This window comes from Larimichthys crocea, chromosome XXIV (genome assembly GCF_000972845.2).
Source record: "Larimichthys crocea isolate SSNF chromosome XXIV, L_crocea_2.0, whole genome shotgun sequence".
NCBI classification, from domain to species: domain Eukaryota; kingdom Metazoa; phylum Chordata; class Actinopteri; family Sciaenidae; genus Larimichthys; species Larimichthys crocea.
Genome location: NC_040034.1, coordinates 18,018,836 through 18,039,220, shown reverse-complemented (window position 1 = coordinate 18,039,220; position 20,385 = coordinate 18,018,836). Strand labels below are relative to the sequence as shown.

The 20,385-nt window shown below is 38.6% G+C and overlaps 1 protein-coding gene across 2 annotated transcripts in view; it reads left to right on the top strand.

Moving 5' to 3' along the window:
• The window catches only part of alk (ALK receptor tyrosine kinase), a 302,582-nt gene that overhangs the window by 128,313 nt on the left and 153,884 nt on the right, over window positions 1–20,385 (top strand). The window contains exon 3 of one of the 2 annotated variants that reach the window (XM_027274896.1): window positions 5,114–5,266. In XM_027274896.1, coding sequence (XP_027130697.1) covers window positions 5,114–5,266 — 153 coding nt within the window. Of the gene's footprint in view, window positions 1–5,113; window positions 5,279–20,385 lie in introns of both variants that reach the window. The other variant, XM_027274895.1, reaches the window with a different exon arrangement.

Sequence of the window (20,385 nt, the reverse complement as noted above, 5' to 3'; positions counted from 1 at the left end):
AGACCCCATTGAACTGGCTTGTAAAAAAGAGGTTTGAGTAACTGATCCATTAAATACAATGATAATGTGATTATAATCAATATTGTTCTCTGGAAGCATTACTAATATATTGGGTTACAGGACTGATGGAATCATATTCAGATGAAATGACATAAAATTAATGATGTGTAGATTGGAGAAGGAAGAAATTAAACCTTTTGAAATAATATCTGTGGCTGCACACCGCAGCTTGTTTGATTGAGCTTCCATTTCAATTCATTCATATCGAACGAGCTGAAATATGTTTTAGACATTGCATAATGTTGATATAAAGCAGCGCCGGTATTGATCTCTTTTCTGCTATAATAGCTGGAATTAATCACATTAGTTCACAAAGTCATTGTTTCAGTCGTGGCTTTTCTTAAAATAATTCTTTATCTGTAAATGCCCATCAAAGCCACTGAGCATTTAATCTGGCAACAAAGACCATGTTAACTAATGAATTTATATCATAACTTTGAACATTCCTTTGCTCAAGAAAGTATCTGGAGTGGTGCTACAGCATGCAGCGAATTACAGTTAGAGAATAAGCACAGATTTTACAGTGTTACACATTTTAATCTTCATCTTGTTTTCGCTTTAGTTAGTGATCTGAAGAAAAAAAAAACAGACGACAGATGTTGTTTAATGTAGGGATCCAGTTATAGGCATCAGAGAACAGTCAACAGCAAACATGAATATTGTTGCAGAAATACTTGCACAGAAGTTGCTGAGAAAACATTAGGGGCCAACCAAGGATACTGTTTGGCAGTCGACACTCAAGCTGTGTGGAAAATCTTTTTTATGGTACCTGCATTTCTCTATAGCTAAAGGTAAATGAACCCATACTTTCAGGCAATGTCACAAAAAGGTATGATTACATATTCAAGAAATAGATATTATGGTTTTGAACAAGAGCGTGTGAATGAATGGACCGTAAAAGCTGTGATGCCGGTCATTTGGCAAGTCATCAGTTCTTAGTCACATTGCACATGCAGAAGGTGGGCGAAATTGGATGACAGAGCCACATCTTGCTCACCACGGCTGAATCATATCTCTCATCCCCATTTGGCAGCACACAGAAGTGCTTAGCTCGTCAGGGTGCCAAGTACGTTTCTGCCTGCATGAATATTGGTATGATATCCGAGGGTGAAAAAATGTGAAGAGACAGCTCTGCAACTTATGTCTGTGTTAGTTTCTGTGAGTGTGTTAAGCATGCAAATGTATGTATCGGGCTAGTTTTACAGAATATGGCAGAAATGGCATATTACAGCACATGCATAAGTTGGATTTCATTAGCATATAATAATTACCTGAAAATAAGAGCTGTTATGATTATAATGCGAGTAAGGAGAGGGTGAGCAAGGTTGCAACCAACTACACTGATGGATGCCACTAAACCCTACACACTGGTGCCTTAAATAATTGTTTAATGCTGTGTGCATATCAGTAGGTACTGATGACCACTTTGTCAGCCTCTGGTGAATGGAATTGAAAGTGAATGTGTTTGAACAGTTAGAACAGCTGATCCAAGCTCAGTCCAACTTTAAAGCGTCTGAACTCACTGAATCATTTCCACTCATGCTACCTCGACATTTTCTGAAGGACAGGAAATGAGCTTTCACTGCAACCCTCTCAATTTCCTCACATCTCATCAGCCATCAAGGTCCCCTGTTGCAAAGAGTTACTGGAATCAATGTTTTTTTTTGTCCAATGGCGAGTTTCAAGCATGGAAAACATTACCCTCACTGGCACTAAGTGGTTGGGAACTACTGCCACTATGATTTCTCTGAAGGCAGCTGCCTCCTCAAGTGGACAGCCATGTAATTTAAGGGCACCCTAATGCAGCCTTGATGCCACCTCATTAGGTAAAGCTCCTTTTAAGCATTCAGTCCAGCGTCTCAATCCACTGATAACTTGTTCAAACTATGCCTCAAGCCTCATGATATATGTTAAGTACTTTAGACTGAAATATTTAAGGGGATTAAAGAGATCTCCTTTAATGCAGTAGGGAGCTGAAAATGAAAGAAAGTAGAATAGAGTATTGTACTGAAACTTAAAAGTACGAAATTGGTTTGCCACGTTCATAAGAACATCAGAGAGAGAATGTTGGTACAAAACAGTAACATCAGCTTGTGGTATGTACAATAGTTAATGACAATTAGCAAAAACAATAAAAAAAACATCAAGACCTTAAGGCACATTGTTAAAGTAAAGATCAGACTACATGTGCAGCACCACACTTAACAAGAAAGATTAGTGAACAGACTACAGTAGCAACATAAAACATGTGTAAAATGCAGGTAACAGATGTGCTATAGGGCGTCTTCACTGAAGATTGCTTTCTGGAGAAGATACAGTTTCTTTTCTTTTTTTCATCCTTGCTTGTCCTTTATCTAACTATAGTAACTCTGTTTATAATACTCTGTAGAACCAAACAAAAAAGTGTTTAGCGAGAGGCTATCCAGCATTGTTTCCACATAATTAAAGTTGACAGCAGTTTTAAAATGCTGTCCCCTGACTGGCTGGGTTATAAAGTTTGACTTTGACTAGTTTTTTGGGGGGTTTTTTGTGGGTTTTTTGTTATACAGTCCAAACCATGTATTTTGCAGATTTGGACAGACTCTAAAGAAGCATTATTGTAACACTGTACTAAAACTGAAACATCGGATCAAATGCAGCAGCTCTGTGTGATACTGGTACATGCTCTCTGTGGTCTATTAGAAAAGTATTTTATCCGAAGAACAACCGCACTGTTAAAAGTAAGAGGGTGCAGGCTTTGCAGTAAAAAGTGTGGTCTCAGGGTTTTACAGGCTGAACTAAAATTTCAAACCAAAACTTTTACAAACAGCAGAAGTGAGTGCTCTTGTTCTAAAATCAATATGTGATATAGCTTCTGATTTCAGGCACAATATTGGAATATCTCCAAGACCTTAGAACAGTGTGACTGTCCAAGAAATGTCCAACAAAGTTTTCCCAGATGTGGAGCCTTTTTAGACTGTAGCTCCGGCACTGCATATCTGAACAATATAGTGGTAAAAGCTACTATTATTGATCTGATGACATTGGCCTGGTAATCTTATGTACTAGTATGAAAGAAGTGCCTTCCTAAACACATTTTATTTTTTCTACTAATAGGTTGTGTATGTGTTTTTGGTATTTGTGTTTTGTCGATATTTTAAAGACCTGGCACTTTCTGCCCACATCTCACTTTTTTTGGATTGAAATTGGTCTGATGGTCTTTTTATTGGCAGCTGATGAAATGAAAACAAAATGGGAATTTAGTATGAGAATCAGGATATTCTAATTTACTAAAAGTACATTGTTATACAAAATAAATAGCAGATTTTTTTTTTTGACAAATAATATCTTTAGTCTAAAACTGTGGATACCATCAGCCATCAGAACAGAGCTATATTCCTGCATTCATTTTTGTGTTGTTACTACACTAATCAAAAAAATTGGCTAGAATTGCTGCACTGACTTTACGCAACACTCTAAAACAACTATCTTCAATTTTGTGCAAAAAAAGGCCCCTCTTATTGTATATTCTTTATCATGATGATATGTAATCCATGCATCAAACAGAGTCATAAAGCCATATCAAATCTGCGTAATCTGTGTTGAGTTGCATGACATGATTATTCCTAACAGACATGCTTTATTTGTAGTCACCATGTGTGTGATCGTTGACCCCCAACTTTAATTTAGATTGGTTGATCAGGTTATTGTTAGTTTGCATTGATGAATTCACATTGTCATTTAGGAGCTATATGATGATTAGTTGTAGTCTTGCAACTACACTAAGAGTTCACAAACAAATAGTGCAAAAATGGTGAGCTTTATACCGACTGTCAGCCTCCTGCATTATCAGACAAATGTGTTTACATGGCTGTTCATAGCTTTAATGTGATAATTATTTACATATTTATATGTGCTGACTGATGCAGTCCTGGTGGCTATAATCCAGTTCACCACTGTGTTAAACTGGTTGTGAATACTTTATTGCGGAGGAAACTGGTAGATGGACGTTGAAAGATGATTATACAACACTGTAGTTCCTCTCCTCCAGAGCCAGAGTGTGAGAAGTCATTTGAAAGTGACCAAGCCCCCTCAAACAGCGATTTACCAAGCCACAGGGATGAGTCTACACGAGGTGGGTCCACAGGGAGAGAAGGACAGATGGAGGCAAAGATAGAGACAGGGAGAAGATGAGTGGGAGGAGAGCTGACCCTTAATTTACTCTCTGAGCAAATTTTTAGGGAGGGTATTACAGCAGTAATACTTTAACTCCTATTGCACCCAACCCTTTTCTTGACAGCAGCAATTTTTGCACACTGCATTTGTATACTCCCCACCACTCCTCTGAGTGAAAAAGTACACTCCATACGCCGAGAGCGGGGCTGCTATTAAAGCTGTTACTTCTTGCTATGTGGGCTGACACAACTTGAAAGTATGTGGCCATTAAATCTGAAAATAAAACGTATTTGAACTGACAAGGTTCTTCCTCCCTGTTGCCTTTTCTGTTTTTGTTTGTTTGTTTGTTTGTTTTGTTTTTTTTACGTTGTAGTCAAAGCTGGAATGAAGCTGTATATTTACAGTCGTAGATTTGAAAACTCCTGGGTCTGTTTAAATTGTTGTTGAAGAACCAATACCTCTATTGTTGATACTGTGGACTTTTATTTAAAAAAAATAGTGCTGCGACAATATTATGTATTTCACTGAGCACCTCTTTTCCCCCGGTAGTGCATGTAATTAAAAGTTTAATTTGCTAATCGAACTGAAGAAGTTGTTATTGTGCTTGTGCTATGCTTATTTAAGCACTTATACAAATATTTTGCTGGTACATTCAGTTTTTTTCCCCAATGGATTTGGATTAATAAGATTCTAGTAAAATAGGCTTCAAGATGTAGTTTGAGTGCCATTAATTGCAGCATGATAGCCCCTGTTGGAATATGCTGAAATGTTTTAAATTAATTGACACGCTTCTCTATTGCTATTTAATTTTCAATTTATGTTTATGTTCTTTGCGTGAATATTAGCAATGTATCAGTCAAAGATGTTTCCACATGTTAATGCCTCTTATTTTCACCAGATCACCGATGTCCTGGCAATAGCAGAACATGTGACCAGCACCTGGAAGGTATCCCAGAGTTTACATGGAGCATAGTGGCCGCCGGGGACCTGCGGGGGGAAAGGAACGAGAAAATCGAAAAGAAGGCAGGAAGTCCCCAGGGGTGGGAGGAAGGTAAGAACGAAGGTATCACGTTCCCCCTTTTCAAGGGAATTTCATTTTTCAACAAACTTCCGCAATTTACCGCTCCTCAGACTTTGATTTGCCCCACACTTTATGAAGAATACATCAGCCATTACTTTTTAAACAGCTTTTTTGAAGTCATTGTCAGTTTTGTCGTGGCAAGCTTTTTTTGGTGCTGTGCATTATGGGATACCACTCCGTTCACTTTAAGCTACCTACCTTATTATGTCAGTGCTGAAATATGATGCCAAACAGGCACTAAAATAATCTCACTTTTTTGCCCTTAATTCACATTTGCTATTGAGTGCTATTGAGATATTACTTTTCACAAGGTTTTCTCAGGTAAAGAGCTCAATATAGTTAACTGAGCCAGTAGTCTGCAACACTCTGTAGGCCTGCCTTCAAATCTTCCATATCCTTCAGCATCATTCATTTTCATACCTTGGAAGATGAGAAAACAGTTTCTGTCATTTTATCTCCTGAGGTGATGGTGAAATGAAGGGAGACAGAGGGCTCTATTTATTTCCTTAAATGTTTTTTTTTTTTTCTTATCATGAGCCCCAAGCCTGAAACCAGATGGCTGGATGAAAAGAAATATACTGACTGGTTAAAAAAAAAAAGAAGTTAGTGTGACCAGACTGGAGAAATGATGTCAATCCTGGACAGTGTTTAAGTTGTAAATGAATGCAGAAGATGTGTGAATGCTTATGTATGTATGCGTGTGCTGTTGCGTTATGAAACTGATACTTTTGCCGTATGAAACAACCATTCTGGCAACTTGTCCAGGGTGTACCCCGCCTCTCGGGGTCAATGTCTGCTGCAGTAGGCTCCAGCGACCCTAGTGAGGATAAGCGGTTACAGAGGATGTACGTATGTAATGTTTCTTTGTCTCTATAAGGTTATATTTAAATTGGGGTTTCAAATATGCATCTGTTTAGTAACATGTCACAGTAATGTCCTGCTTTTAGCAGCAACAAAGTAATATAACGTGTTACTAATACAATTTTGTTAATGTTACATTTACTAGTAGTAACACTTACCACTACAGTTAGGCGATTGGACAATTTGGCTATTTGGCTGAATTCAGTGAACTGTACGATGCCAGCAACAGCAGAGAGAAGAAGTGGAGGAAAAAACGGCACGTCGAGCCAGAATATTTTCACATCTAACTTTGTGAAGTGAGGGATTATTTTGACCAAACCAGTTAGTAATTATTTGTGTTTATTGTGAGTTTGTTTTATGATGAATTAAACATGTAATTAAGTTTAATTATCCACCTCCACCAGGGCACTGCAATCACTGCTCATTTAAAAATAAAAAAAAAGTCTAGGCTAATTGTTCTATATCATCACACTATTGTTAATGAGTGATTTTAATACAAAGTGCTAACCACTGCATGTGAATGTATGAATGGGCTACACAATCGCATCAGTGGTTATTTTGGTGAAAGTATTGCATTGCTCTATACAGTAATAATGTAAAGTAACTTATTACATTTAAATGAAACTAACAAGCCCGTTATTCTGAAAGTCCAACACTGCTCTGTAATATGATAAGTGCATAAAATATTCTATTATTGCAGTGACTATAGGATCACTGTCGATCAGTTAAAGCCTTGACAAAAATATTAACAGAACGCGTTTCTCATTACACTCACTCATTATTGAGTCAGTCTTAAGGATTCTAAATCCCCAGGACCGGATCCAATTAAAAATGCGTATGATATGCATACATATTAAAGAGATTATCTATAAAGCAATATAATTAAAGGGGACATCAGACCTTTGTGGTCTTATCCCTGACCCTATAACAGCTACAGTTAAAGTCGTGCATGTATAAGTGCAAAATAAATGTAAAAAAAATTAAAGAAAACAAAGCTGATCATGATTGAAGGTAGGTGATGCAGAGTACAAAAGAAATATATGTGCATAATCATGTTCAAGCCCTCACTTTGCCACAATGCAGTTGGCGTGTTTTGAATAATTGAGCTGGGCGAGCTGCTGTCTCCACACATTTCACTGGCGCTTGCAATTTAAAAGGGATGGAAATAAGGGATGAATACTTAATAGCTGTGATCTGTGGAATTGCCAGAGCTGTTTTCTACAGTATCTAAGTCTTCTGCTGTAAGATGTTCAGCTTTGGAGCATGTAAACAGTGTTTCCTTTATCCAGAAATGCCACTAGTTAGCATTAGGTTGTGCAGACACAAGCCTCTCTGAGGTCTCATAGATCAAGCACATGTCCCGCTAACATAAACAGGGGCTTTACGCTGCTATCTATTGGTACCCCTATGCTGCATATGATGCCCACTACTAAATAATGAATACCCTTACCGTGTAAAGAATAAAATATTGCAAAACCACTGCTGGAACTAACGTTTCTTTCCCACTGCGACTGTCTGCATTATTGAATTTGTCCATATCCTGTAGATCCCGTTCCATTTTTTTTTTCTGTAAATTATTGTTTAAAATGAAATGTAGCTTTAATGCACACAATGTCAGTCATTATCATGATGTCCCTGGCCATCACTGACATATGACTGAAGAAACACAGTGCACCCTACTCCCCTAAGGCTATGTGGGGGTGGTTAGCCCCATTCGAACTCTGGGTAAAGTAAGTAATGAGAACAGCATGAGGCAACGGTGCCCTTGGCATGGCAATTAGCATGAAAGACGATGCTTAACATTTAGATCAAGAAAAATCACAGCAGTAAGCTTAGATTGGTTTGACACATTAGCTCTTTCAGTAGTGAGAGGGCACACTGAAGTGTTTCTCCACAGTGGCTGACTAACAGGTGGTGACATGCAACAGCAACCGTTGAAGGAGGTAAAGCTCAGGAAATATACATCCACTCAATCAAACCATGCAAAAACTATCTCAGCGCCAAATGCTTCTCCTGTGACATTAATCGGGTTGATTGAAAATGAGTCACCTCTGTCAAGTGCAATCCAGACAGGTTCTGAATCAGGACACTGTGGAAGAAAATTATGTGAAGGTATTTGGCTTCTTCTTTCTGCGCTGAGCGGGTCATCTCAATTCCATGACTGCCCCCAGTGTCTCCTGCCAAAGACAGTGTGTATATGATTACACATTGATTTCTCGCTCCCTCACACAGAATACAGAAGCATGAGTTGGAGCCTGGAGCTGACTGGCAGGAGGAGATATCCAGTAGGATGCTGTTTGCTGGAGCTGTTGATTTGTTTGTTTGTAATAGAGTGGCCCAAAGTGCTGTCTGTCATCTTGCCAACACAAGGAGTCATCTGGATTTTCCTAGCTGGGCTGAGCATTACAGGATTCAGGATAAAAAGGCAAAATGCAGAGGGAGCTACGGCTTACATAAGCTAATGTTCTTATCCTACAGTGGTTTTAATGTTCAGAGTTGAGACAAACACTGGCAGCATTGATCTCATTGTATGCAATTAAAACAGCTGCCACAGATGTACGGCATATAATTAACACGTGAAAAGACTATGAAACATAAAAAAGCACGTTTTAAATTAAGTATTTTGAGCTATGACTCTGAATCATAACTTAATTGATCTCTTTGGCAAAATGTACGAGTTGTGAAATTACCATTATTCTATGTTTTGTGTAAATAATTATATCTGCTCTATGTTTTTGAATGTGTGGCTTAGTAGGAGATATTATACTACCAGGCAAACAAAAGCACTGCATGGAAATAGTCTACTGTGGAATTGTCCAAAGGACATTAGTACAATAATAACAGACATTATTGATTGAATACATTTTGTATGTGCCACATGTACCATTTCATTTTTATTGCTGTATGAGTATGACTGTACAGCCAGGTATTGAGTATTGAAAGCCTATTTGCAGCCCTCAGGTACTACATTTAGTGAATATGGATAGCTCATTCAATGGTTGATTAGATCTACAGTACATACATACAAACACCAATGCATGAAGCAGGAGCAGAAATCATGTTTTCGCTGAACTTGACTAGCACAATGACAGCCGATTCGTCCTTAGTTACTTTTTAACCAACTGAGATAATGCACAGATTTTGGGCTCAGTCATTATGTATCTGCCCTTTGGGAAGAAAGGGCAGATTTGTGAGGCCTTGTGGTAATACCTTACTGGACCCTTTCAGGAGGACAGAAAAGCTTGGGTTGACTCAGTCCATGCACAGTCCAGAAGACAGAAATTGGTAAAGAACATTGCAGGTGATCGTTATTCATTGGAAGCTCCGCACAAAGTTTTGTCAAGTTTGATGTAAAATGAGAAGATGAAAACTTGTGATGCCATCATCACTTTCACCTCTACCCAGTGAGATTGCATCTGGACGGATCAATGGTCCCAGTTGCAACGCAGACAGTAAAAGCCATCCAGTTCTTTTTTTCCTGCACCCAGGACCCTTCTTATCTGAGCAAATAATTATGAACCATTACCTTTGGATGAGAGGCAATTTGTTCTACTTATCTGTTTTGGAACTGAAACATAATAGCCCTGGCAAGACTGTGCTCTAGGTTTGGCTTCTCCATGTGCAACCTGACCTGAAGCATGGCAAAAAAAAAACAAGACACAGGACAAATGATACCCTCATGCAGCACACTTGGCCTGTCAGACCTGTGTGTGTGTGTGTGTGTGTGTGTGTGTGTGTGTCTGGGACTAAACAGCCAAGTATTAAGAATTGAAGAGTTTTCTTACAAGTAGAAACTAAAACTTTGCTAGGCAAGCCCAGCTCACCTAGACGGGAGATCCCTACTAATGTAGGGAACATTGAACAGTGAAATATTTAATCCATGACCTTTTGTCCAGAACAATCCCTCCTGTGGTGTATGTTTGTCTGTGTATGTCTTCCTTTCCAAAAGGGTAAGAAATCCATTATTTTGTGAAATGGCCTGACCCATAAAACATGTGATAGAAAGAAATGTGCTCTGACTCCTGACTATTTAGTGACTACTGACTAGTATAATGGCAAACCAGTTTATATAGAAATAAAATAACAAGTAATAAAACATATACACATTGTTAGCTACTGTATAATTTATTGTTTCTGTATTTTAGTATAAACATATATTCAATTCCAGCTTTAACTTCTTTAAAAAGAAAATACCTCAACATCAGCATCAACTTTGTAGGCCTCCAGAGAGGTTAAGGTCAGAGAATCTTTTGTATAATCAGAGAAAAAGCCCAGCTTGTTAACACAACATAGAGAATGTCCAGCCTACCAACAAGCAGGAAGAAAGCTAAATATGCCTAACCTCACATCTGAAAAAAATGACTTCTCTTTGTGTCTCCTTTTTTTCTCTTTCGGTTTTTCTTTGCTATTATTTCTGCGGTGTTGGATGTACGTAAATGTATTCATTAAAACCAGTCAAGAATAGATCTCTTCTCTTGCATGGTTGATATGTTGGAGCTAATACACCGTAGTCACTCCAGATTTTCCTGCCACGGGAGTTCCAAATCCACTCTTCTCCTCATATAACCAGCATATGCTATTAAAAATGCTGCTCATGCCTGGGGAACCAACTTTGAATAATGTCACTAAAGAATGTACCTGCAGATATAACAGTGCAAGTTAAATGTAAAACGAGGCCACTCACTCATTTCCAGAGGGAGTCACCATGACATCAAAGGAAATATATCAGGACAATTTGTTGCGTTGTTTTCTTGCCTCCATTTCACTGCACCATCATGTTCTGCATGTGCATTTTAACAGTAGGGAGTCATTTAGTGACTAAAAGGAGATTAGGAGAAGATAATGGACTATAACATACAGCACACCACAGGAGTCTGATGTCAAAATGGGCAGAGCACCTTATGTAGATTAGGGGTGAATCAGTAGAATGCACTTTACACTGAAAAGCCTTTTTATACAGTAGGAGTATACCTTAGGGAAATGCAGTTTTTAACAGAGGAGGCTATTCTAAGAGAGGTAATGCTCCGATTATCACAGTAGCAAGGGAATATCTCAGCTGGTGTTGAAGGTTAAGGGCTAGGTAGTAGGTGTGCAGATAGTGAATTTCTAAAGGCTGATAGAATACTGATATTTTGGAGCAGGAACTGTTGAACTAAACAGTGTTTTAACAAGGAACCAGGATGCCAGTCACAGTGCACATCTGACAAAGATAATAGTTTAGTTACCAGCCAACCCTACAAAGGACCCATGTTTCTCAATACATGGTTGCTTTACAGTCACTAACAATCAGGTATTTTAAAAGGCACCAGCAGACAACGAACAGCACAAAACACACAAGTAAAACACACACAAGTCGACCACAGTCCCCTTTGGGATCCCAGAAAGAAAACAAAAATACTCAGTTTGAGACATGCAAACGTTGGCCAATTAAAACATATGCTTAGTGATTCTCTAGTTTTAGTCCAGTAACAACGCTGTCCACATTTAAGAGTACTATCCATAGTGGAAACAGAAAACAGACTGGGTTTGGATATGTACTTTTTTGATGGAAACATGGCAATAGTATTCTTCTCTCACTTTCAGTCAACATACTCGTTCAGTATTATATACTAGCTACTAGCGGACTAGTACAATGTAAAATGCACCTCGTTTAGGAATATGAGGAAGAGTGTCAGGTTCTGTGTCTGAACTGGAAACCCCAGGACTCCCCCAAGTCCTTTTTCCTTTCAACTTTCATTTCTGAGAAACATCAGCTTACTTAGAATCTCACTGCTAATAAGTTTATATAGATTAGCCAAGGCTACTTTTCTCTTTTCATCAATGAGTAAACCTCGAGGGCTTTCCTGAGCCTAGAGGTTACTGCATTATGGAGACCCAAGAGACTATTTTCTAATACACCTTCTAACCTTGAAGTCCTGACTCCTCCATCTTGTCAAGTCCTGTATGTTGTAAGAATACCCGGTAACCATTCTATTGTCAATAATCCAACACATGGCCCACATTCAACCCTGCTTCTTAATGAACTGCCCTGTGCTACAAAAACAAGGTCAACGGAGTGTATCAGCACCGCACTGAGCTCATCGCTTTACTCGCTGTGTTGGTTCAGTAATATATTACCCTGATTGTCTGAAGTTGCAACTTAATTACCCTAGCCCTCAATAACATCACTATTACCTCATCACCTCTTCATGGTTGTTAGGAAGTAACAAGAAAATCTTCTGCTTCATGGGAAGCTGATATTCTTTATAGTTGTAAATTCATGGAGTATAGGCTAAATTACTTTGTTACTGCCGTGAAAAAAAACTGAAAGCTAAAGAAAATACAAGATTTAACGACAAAATCTTTATGTATCTTTTCATGGTCTCTGATTGATCAGCTCTTCACTCCAACAGAGGCCGACACTCTTTCAAGCAAATGTTGTCTGGGAATAATAATTACCTGTGTAAGCTACGGAGCCGCTGTCATTGTCTGTTCTCTCACTCTCTCGTGTTTAATGAACTACAGTTAAAAGACAAATAACACAGAAGGAAGCAATTACAAGTACAGCATACCGACAGAAAAAAAAATCTCATTATCTCAGCGTTCATTCCGATGTAATTAGGATACAGTTTGTAGACTATCCAATTAGTATTCCTGTGCTATGTTGTTGACATCTCTCCCAAAGCACGTGTATTGTGTGTCTATGTATGTATGTGTATTGTTTTAACTGGCCTACTGCCCGTGGTTCCAATCATGAATGCCTTAAGGGGAAAGGAACATAGAATTATCCAGCTAATGTGTCACTACTGGCCCTTGTGATATGTATTATTAAGTCACGATAAAATTACTGTTTTGTCAGAATGGTCAGTGTATGGTAGCAGTTATCTTGATTTCTAACCATTACAAAACACTTTGGTTGATGATGGCATGTTGAAGTACTACAGAACTTTTCATTTTTGTGCCAAGCACTTTAAAAGTATGGAATTCAAACCTAGTCAGTCAAGTACTCCAAATGCATTTCTCACTCTGACATTAGGTGAATTTATCTTAAACGCCCCTCACATTGTCTTGAGTGGATCATCGATCCTTAAAGGTCAGATCAATTGGTTTCTTTAGAACTAGTGTTTTCCATACTCAATACCATACCCATACTTATATCCTCCCTGCTGCCAAGATATCTGTCTTTAATCAATCAGCCTATTGATCATCACCCGAACATGGGCAAGGAGGATGTGTGTGTAATGTTGAAATGGACCACATGTTGGAGCCATATTGAATCCTGGAGGTATAATTAGAAAATATATAAACTTGGTTTCAGTTAATTGTGGTATTTCTATTTATAAAAACAAATTATTATGAAGGAAATGATCTAAGCCATCCTAGTTTAAAATGTATAAAGGTGAGAAATGTTTCTTTTATTTCAACCTGATGGTGACGTCTGTAATGCGCCTCCCACAGACAGGCTATTTAATTTTATCAAGGAATGTTTTGGAGTTGTTATGGACGGAGTGTTAAAGTTTTCCGACCACACACTCATGCCGAAATGTTTTTGGACCTTGCTTGTTAAGTTACTCGTTTAATTTTGTTTTATAAGTTTTGAAAGTCAACCGGAGATTTATGTTCAATAAATGACTTGGATGAGCGTCGTCTCCGCGCGTGCTTACTAAAACGTGTGTCGGTAACTCTGCACCCTAACCTCCACTGCCTCAAAGAGGAAAACTGAAAGGATTAGGCAGTACATACTCCTGTATTTATTTTTCACAGAAATGCATTTCTCACTCTGACATTAGGTGAATTTATCTTAAACGCCCCTCACATTGTCTTGAGTGGATCATCGATTCTTAAAGGTCAGATCAATTGGTTTCTTTAGGACTAGTGTTTTCCATACTCAATACCATACCTATACGTATATCCTCCCTGCTGCCAAGATATCTGTCTTTAATCAATCAGCCTATTGATCCTCACCGGAACATGGGCAATGAGGATGTGTGTGTAATGTTGAAATGGGCCACATTTATCCATGGAATTACCTGGGCTTGGCTAAACTGTGCACTGGAGCTCAACCCATTTGTACAACTGAACTAAACTCATGCCAGCAGCAGTTCACAGAACTGTTCGTGGCATGAGTTCCTGGAGGTCAGCAGCTGGAGGGAAGTGAGGAGATGATGTTGGGTTGAGTGGTGGGGTGTTTCAGTTCTGCAGGGGCATGTGCGGGTCTTCACGGAATTTCTCTTTTCTCTCAGCTGCGTTACGTTTGATTAATTACACTCTTTTAATGGTGTCTCCCTGAAGGCTCCTCTTTTGGTGAGAGAGCATCCACAAGATCACACACACTTCACACACCACACACATACATTAACACACACACACTCGCACACCCTTAGTCAGTGTGTCGCAGTGCAGGACTCCCTGTGGCTGTGATCAGACACATTTCTGCTTCATTGGGGACCTGCAGAGGTGAGTGGAGGGTCTGATTCATCCTCCATCTTGGACAGGGTTCTTGCTCTAGTTCCCCTGCTGGTCTTTGAAGCATCTCACATCAGAAACTCCTGTGTGTTTCTAAGCTTTCTTGCAGTTCTTGCACTTTGTACACTTTTTCGCTCCCTCAGTTTTTCACGTCAGCCATCCGAAGCTAAGATAAAGACACCTGAGCTCAGCAACAAATATTACCTCTTTGCCCTGCTCATTCTTTCCTGGTTTAGTTTCAGTTTTATTTGTCATATTTGTCATATTTGTGTTAAGTTAACACAAGGTCAACAGTACAATAAAATTAGAAAAACAGGTCACCTTAGCATTAAGAGCAATAGTTGCAATAGAAGTGGATAGTGAGATAAAGAAATTGAGTAAATAAAAAGCAGAATGATATGAATAAAATATAAAAAGAAAACTATTTAGGTATTATACGTATACTATACACTGTATAAATGTGAAAGGGTGTGTAAAAACTGTTCTTAAGTCTGGTATGTGCAGCCATGTTACTGTAACATCTGCCAGATGTTAAGAACAGTCTGTGAGCTGAGTGGCTGTGGTCCTTCCTGATGCTGTGTGCTATCGGAAGGTATGGGTTTGAAGAATGGGTTTATGATAGTATTTTGGGGGAACCTTCTTCATGCTGGCTCTGGTAAAGTCTCCCAAAACTATGAATGCAGCCTCTGGGTGAGAGTTCTTCAGCCCATTTATAATCCTATACAGCTGGTCCAGGGCTAAAGATTTATTGTGTATGGATGTAAACCATTGTGAGGAAGACTAAACTGAACTCTCTGGGGAGATAAAAGGGTCTAGCTCTGATGGTCAGTAGCCCCAGAACCGATAAACAGTGCATTGTTAAGACACGGACATCCATCCCAGGAGTTAGCCATAAAGCTCTTCCCTTCAACTTTCTTTCTGAGTCCTTCTGTCATGCCGATAGAGAAACCCTCTGGAGTGATGACACGCGCATGTTGATCTCCAGCCACATCTTAGTGAATGCCACAACACAGCAGGATGTCCCACTGGTGTTTAATCTGTGTATGTATCTCCAAAAGTGTTGGATAAGGTGTGTCAAAGTATGTATAAAAAGGAGACAATTATAAACAAGTAGGTGTACAAAAGTTCACTGATTTGAGGCTCTGCATGAAAACATACATACATTTCTAAACCTCTTAACCTTGAAGGCTTATTGTGCATTACAGCACTACATGGCAGTCCTGGCAGTGAAAACTTAAAATTCTGCTTAGTTTGTGTTGTAAAACGCACATTAAATAAATGAGAAGAAAAAGGAGCTAAACAAGATCTGGTGTTCAAACACCCATTGTTTCATGATATCAGAATCCAGCAAAATGGAAACTAATACGGGACACAGTGATTTTGAAGATGCAGATTATGGTGGGGTTTTTTAAACCCTATGGTAGTGTGGCTTGGAATTGTTCAGCCAGCCTGCTCAGTACACAAGGCAATTCAATAACACCACTGATAAGAAATGTAGAGATAACGGCACCAAAGACACCACAGACGAATGTCACAAAAAAGAAAAGCAGTTTTTTTTATATGGGATCAGGCTTGTAAAGAAGTAAAAATGAAAGGTGGTCATTCCAAAGGGAAAAGAAAATGTTGTTAAGAAGTGACCCAGAGATGGATGAATGAATGAAGCGCCACTAGCTTTGCTATCAGTATTACTGATGAAGTGAAAGAAACTGAAAATGAAAACATGCAGTCAATAAAAGATAACCATTAGCTTTTATTGACTGCTTGTTTAGAGGTTTGAAACGAGATCAGCTTTTTGTGTATGGTCTATACAGTAGCATTGGTTTCTGTTACTGAGTAAATTAAAGATCCCAGACTGAGGGACTAGTTTTATGGATATTTATTATATTCAGTGTAACTATACTCCTTACCCATATAATGAATACAATAACTGCAGAATGTTTGTCTGAAAGCTATTTGATGCGATAGATGGTGAGTTGAGTGATCATATGAATTCTGGGCTGATTATTTCCTGTAAATGTTGCATCAGTAATTCATTTGTCTTATATCTGATATATTTGAAAGAATAATTAATAAAACAATGGCTTCGGGGAGATTAAAATAAGCCTATTAAGTACCCATTATTGTAGAAATGAAAACAACACACAGAGTTATATTAAGAAGTAGTCAGCGGTTGTCAGTTTATTTAAAAATGGGCCCCGTAAGGATATAAGTTGAATCACGGGTCCAGATGCATGTTAAGCGACAGCCTTTGCATGTGTAGTATGTTGTGTATCACTGTAATCTGATTATTTATGTAATCTACATAGTGGCTGTGGTTCAGGAGGTAGAGCAGGTCAGACACTAATCAGATCGGTGGTTTGATCCCTCCCTCCTCCAGTTGGTGTGTCAAAGTATTCGTAGGCAAAAAACTGAATTGTAAATTGCTCCTCAAAGGCACAATCAATGTGTGAATGTGAATATGATTAGCTAGTACTTTGCATGGCAGCCAGTGCCACCAGTGTATGAATGGGTGAATGTGATATGTAGCATGAAATCAAAGGTCAGAAGACTAGAGAGGCTACAGTCCATTTGGCTTTTACAATGATAAACCATCATTTCTGTGTGAAATTACTTTTTACATCAACCAAATGTTCTAAACACCCCTTACAACCTTCTAATAAGTAAGTAATAAGTAAGAAATCATTTGATTGAACAGCTGAATTCTGCAAGTCCCAGACAATGATTTCAGATTCCACTTTAACACTGCATAATAACACTGTCTACACTGTGTAATTAAACATGTATAATACCTGGCAGCAAACACACTGTTATCATACTGCCAGCAATCAATTCATGGTATTTAATTTACTTTCTTCACCTCAAGCATCCTTGAATATCCTTGAATAATGTTGAACTGTTTATTAATAGAGGAGAAAACTGCTTCCTGCTATACTAAACTTTGCTGTGAGTAATTGTGAATCACTGTTATAATGGAAACTTTTTGAGAGTTATGTTTGGCAGAGCAAAGGAAGGGTTCAAATTAAAAACGGCAAAAAGAAAAACTCTTGACTCTAAAAATGTGTTAGCACAGTGCTTCGCTCTGTTGTTGAATTATGTAGCCATGGTTGTATTAATTAAAAACATGAGTTTGTGTGCATGTGCCTTTGATTGTGTATGCGTATAGGCACACAGTTCATTTGTCATACTCTGCTGGTTTGTTATTCATCATAAACAACTTTTGTAAAGAAAGTCAAATGCTGCACAGGGAGCGTTTTTCTTCCTCTGTAGCATATTTATTAAATATCTGAATTAAAACAATGCTTTTCAGTGTAATGCACTTTTTTGTGTTGCGTGGACTCTGTTGTCTTGGGCTCCTGTAACAGCAAAGATCATTGGCAAGGTACAGCTGGATTTTTAAACCCGAACATGGACAGATTCAGGAGTGGGACCACAGGAGCATCGCAGCAGCCAAAGTCTGATTGTGTCCCTTTTCACTACACTATATTGGCTGAAGTTTGCACGGAAATCATAGTTTGGTTGATTTCACTTGCAAAATCTTCAATTTTTCCCAGCCTTTTGTGAAATGAAGCCATCAAGAGGGTAAAAATGGGAGAAGTCTGCCCCATAGGCATAGGAATGTCCTCCTGAATAAATAACATTGTTGTCTGGCAGCTGAATTTTGTGTTCGCATCACTTCCAATTAGTACAATTAGTTCTTACTATTTTGCCCCAAGTTGATCTGCTGTTAGTTAGGTTTTTTGTGCTCATTTCACATGTACATGTGCAGAAAATGAAGTGACTAATTTAATTACCTAGACTGTTGCAGCCTACCAAGAGTGTAATTTACAGTTTCATAATGAACCAAAAATATTTTCACACTTCAGATGGTACTTATTTTCATTTTCTGATAGCGCTACCTTGGTGCACCACTGAAAAAAGAGTAAAACAAACTGTGCCAAATAGGGGCTCACTGGTGGATCAGAAAGCTGTTATACCTGTGTGGACACTCACTCACTCATTTCAGCAGAGAAGAATAAAGAAAGAAACGATAGTTCACAAGAACAACATCCACAAAGTCAATACTTACTTACTTTATATCTTATTTTTAATAGTTGATATGTTGTTTATGAATAGTCAAATACAATATGCAATATAATGAATAGAGGGCAAATAAATCATGTGATTTGTGATTTGTATATTGGTCTATACTGCTTCCAGCAATGCGAGCTCCCTACAAATGCAGGACCAGGAACAAAATTGTATACAGGAGCTTTTTTTGATATAGATATGGCCTCTAAATTCTGCTCTTAAAATTCAGAGTGATGCATTTACCCTTAAAATTTATGACATTTTATTTTGGGGAGCGTGCAAATACATGACATCCATCACAGTCTCACTTTCCTGTGGGAAACACTGGTCTTAAACTCAAATTTTCTGATTTTTAAAAAAACTCCTAGATCCACTCCTGAACCTGTATACTGACAGGTTTTGCTGAAAGGATTTTTGGGTGGAATCTGTGATAAATCATTATTGATTTAAAAACTTTCAGGCATTAGAAAAGGTTTGAAAGCTGTTCTGTATCTAAGACATGTTATGTTACATTTACATTGTAGCTGTTTTACATAAGACAACTATGAACACTGATCAAATTCATGGTCACAATACACCAGCTTCACCATGCCAAGAGGCCTCTGTCAGATGCTTCAGATTCTGGCTTGCAGCTGCATGAGTGACTTTTCCTCCATTGAGATTTACCAACAAGACCTTGTCACTGATGCTTGACAAGCATGACAAGCAGATTAGAGTTGGGGTGGGAGTTGCAGAAAGAATATCCAAATTTATTTTTGCTCTTACAGTTTGGTCCAAAATATGAGTGCAACTACATAATGTTGGATAAAACCCCAGCAGCACAGTTGCATGTTTTCTCCAAGTGTACTTGAGTAAATGTTTTGCAGCCAAATTTCACCACTGGATCATTGTTAAAGTTGTGCTGCATTGCTTAAACGTGCTTTTAGAGCTGTAAACTACATTATACAACTGTACTGTGATGAAACACATCACTGCTGGTTCTTAATGTATAAAAATCTGCATTTAATGGACCGAAAGCGTCTCCACCAAAAATCACCCTGAACCTTGCATGCCCAGTGCTGATGTAGTCAAACACTTTGTACTAATTTGCAACATGACATTTATGTAAAAAACATTGTTCACACAGTCTAATCAGACGTGGGCGGCTCCACCTTCGAGTGGGAGACAAGTCTGTAAAACCATGGCTGTTTAATATATGCTGATTGAGATGCATAAGGCTGCATACTGACACACACAAACTGGACAGTTTGGTTCCCAGCTAGTACAACATAGAAACCTTTACAAACAGCAATGAATGGGTTTATAGTGATTGTCAAAGATCCAGTGGACTCTTCTGTGTTTCCAGCATGGAAACAGAGGGTCTGACAGCATCTGTTCATGCCTGGTCAGCTCGGTTAGATGACTACGAGCTCTGTATGGCAGTTCCTGGTCAGTCTGCCACTCACTCTGGTCAGTGTCAAGGCCTCGGACTCTAAAGTGCGTGTTCTCTGCAGTTAAAATTTGCTATGAAGAAGGGCATATTTTGGATGTGTACTTACACTTTAAACATTTTGACATAGAGAGTGTTAAACTTGTGGGTGTAAGCTCAGTGTAAACTGTCTTGCTGCTGTGCTGCTGTTCGAGTGCAGCGCTCCGATCCTTTGACCTCAAACCAGTGATCACAGCAGGAGCTTACAGTTTTCTGACATGAACCAAGTAAAAGTAACTTCGTAATC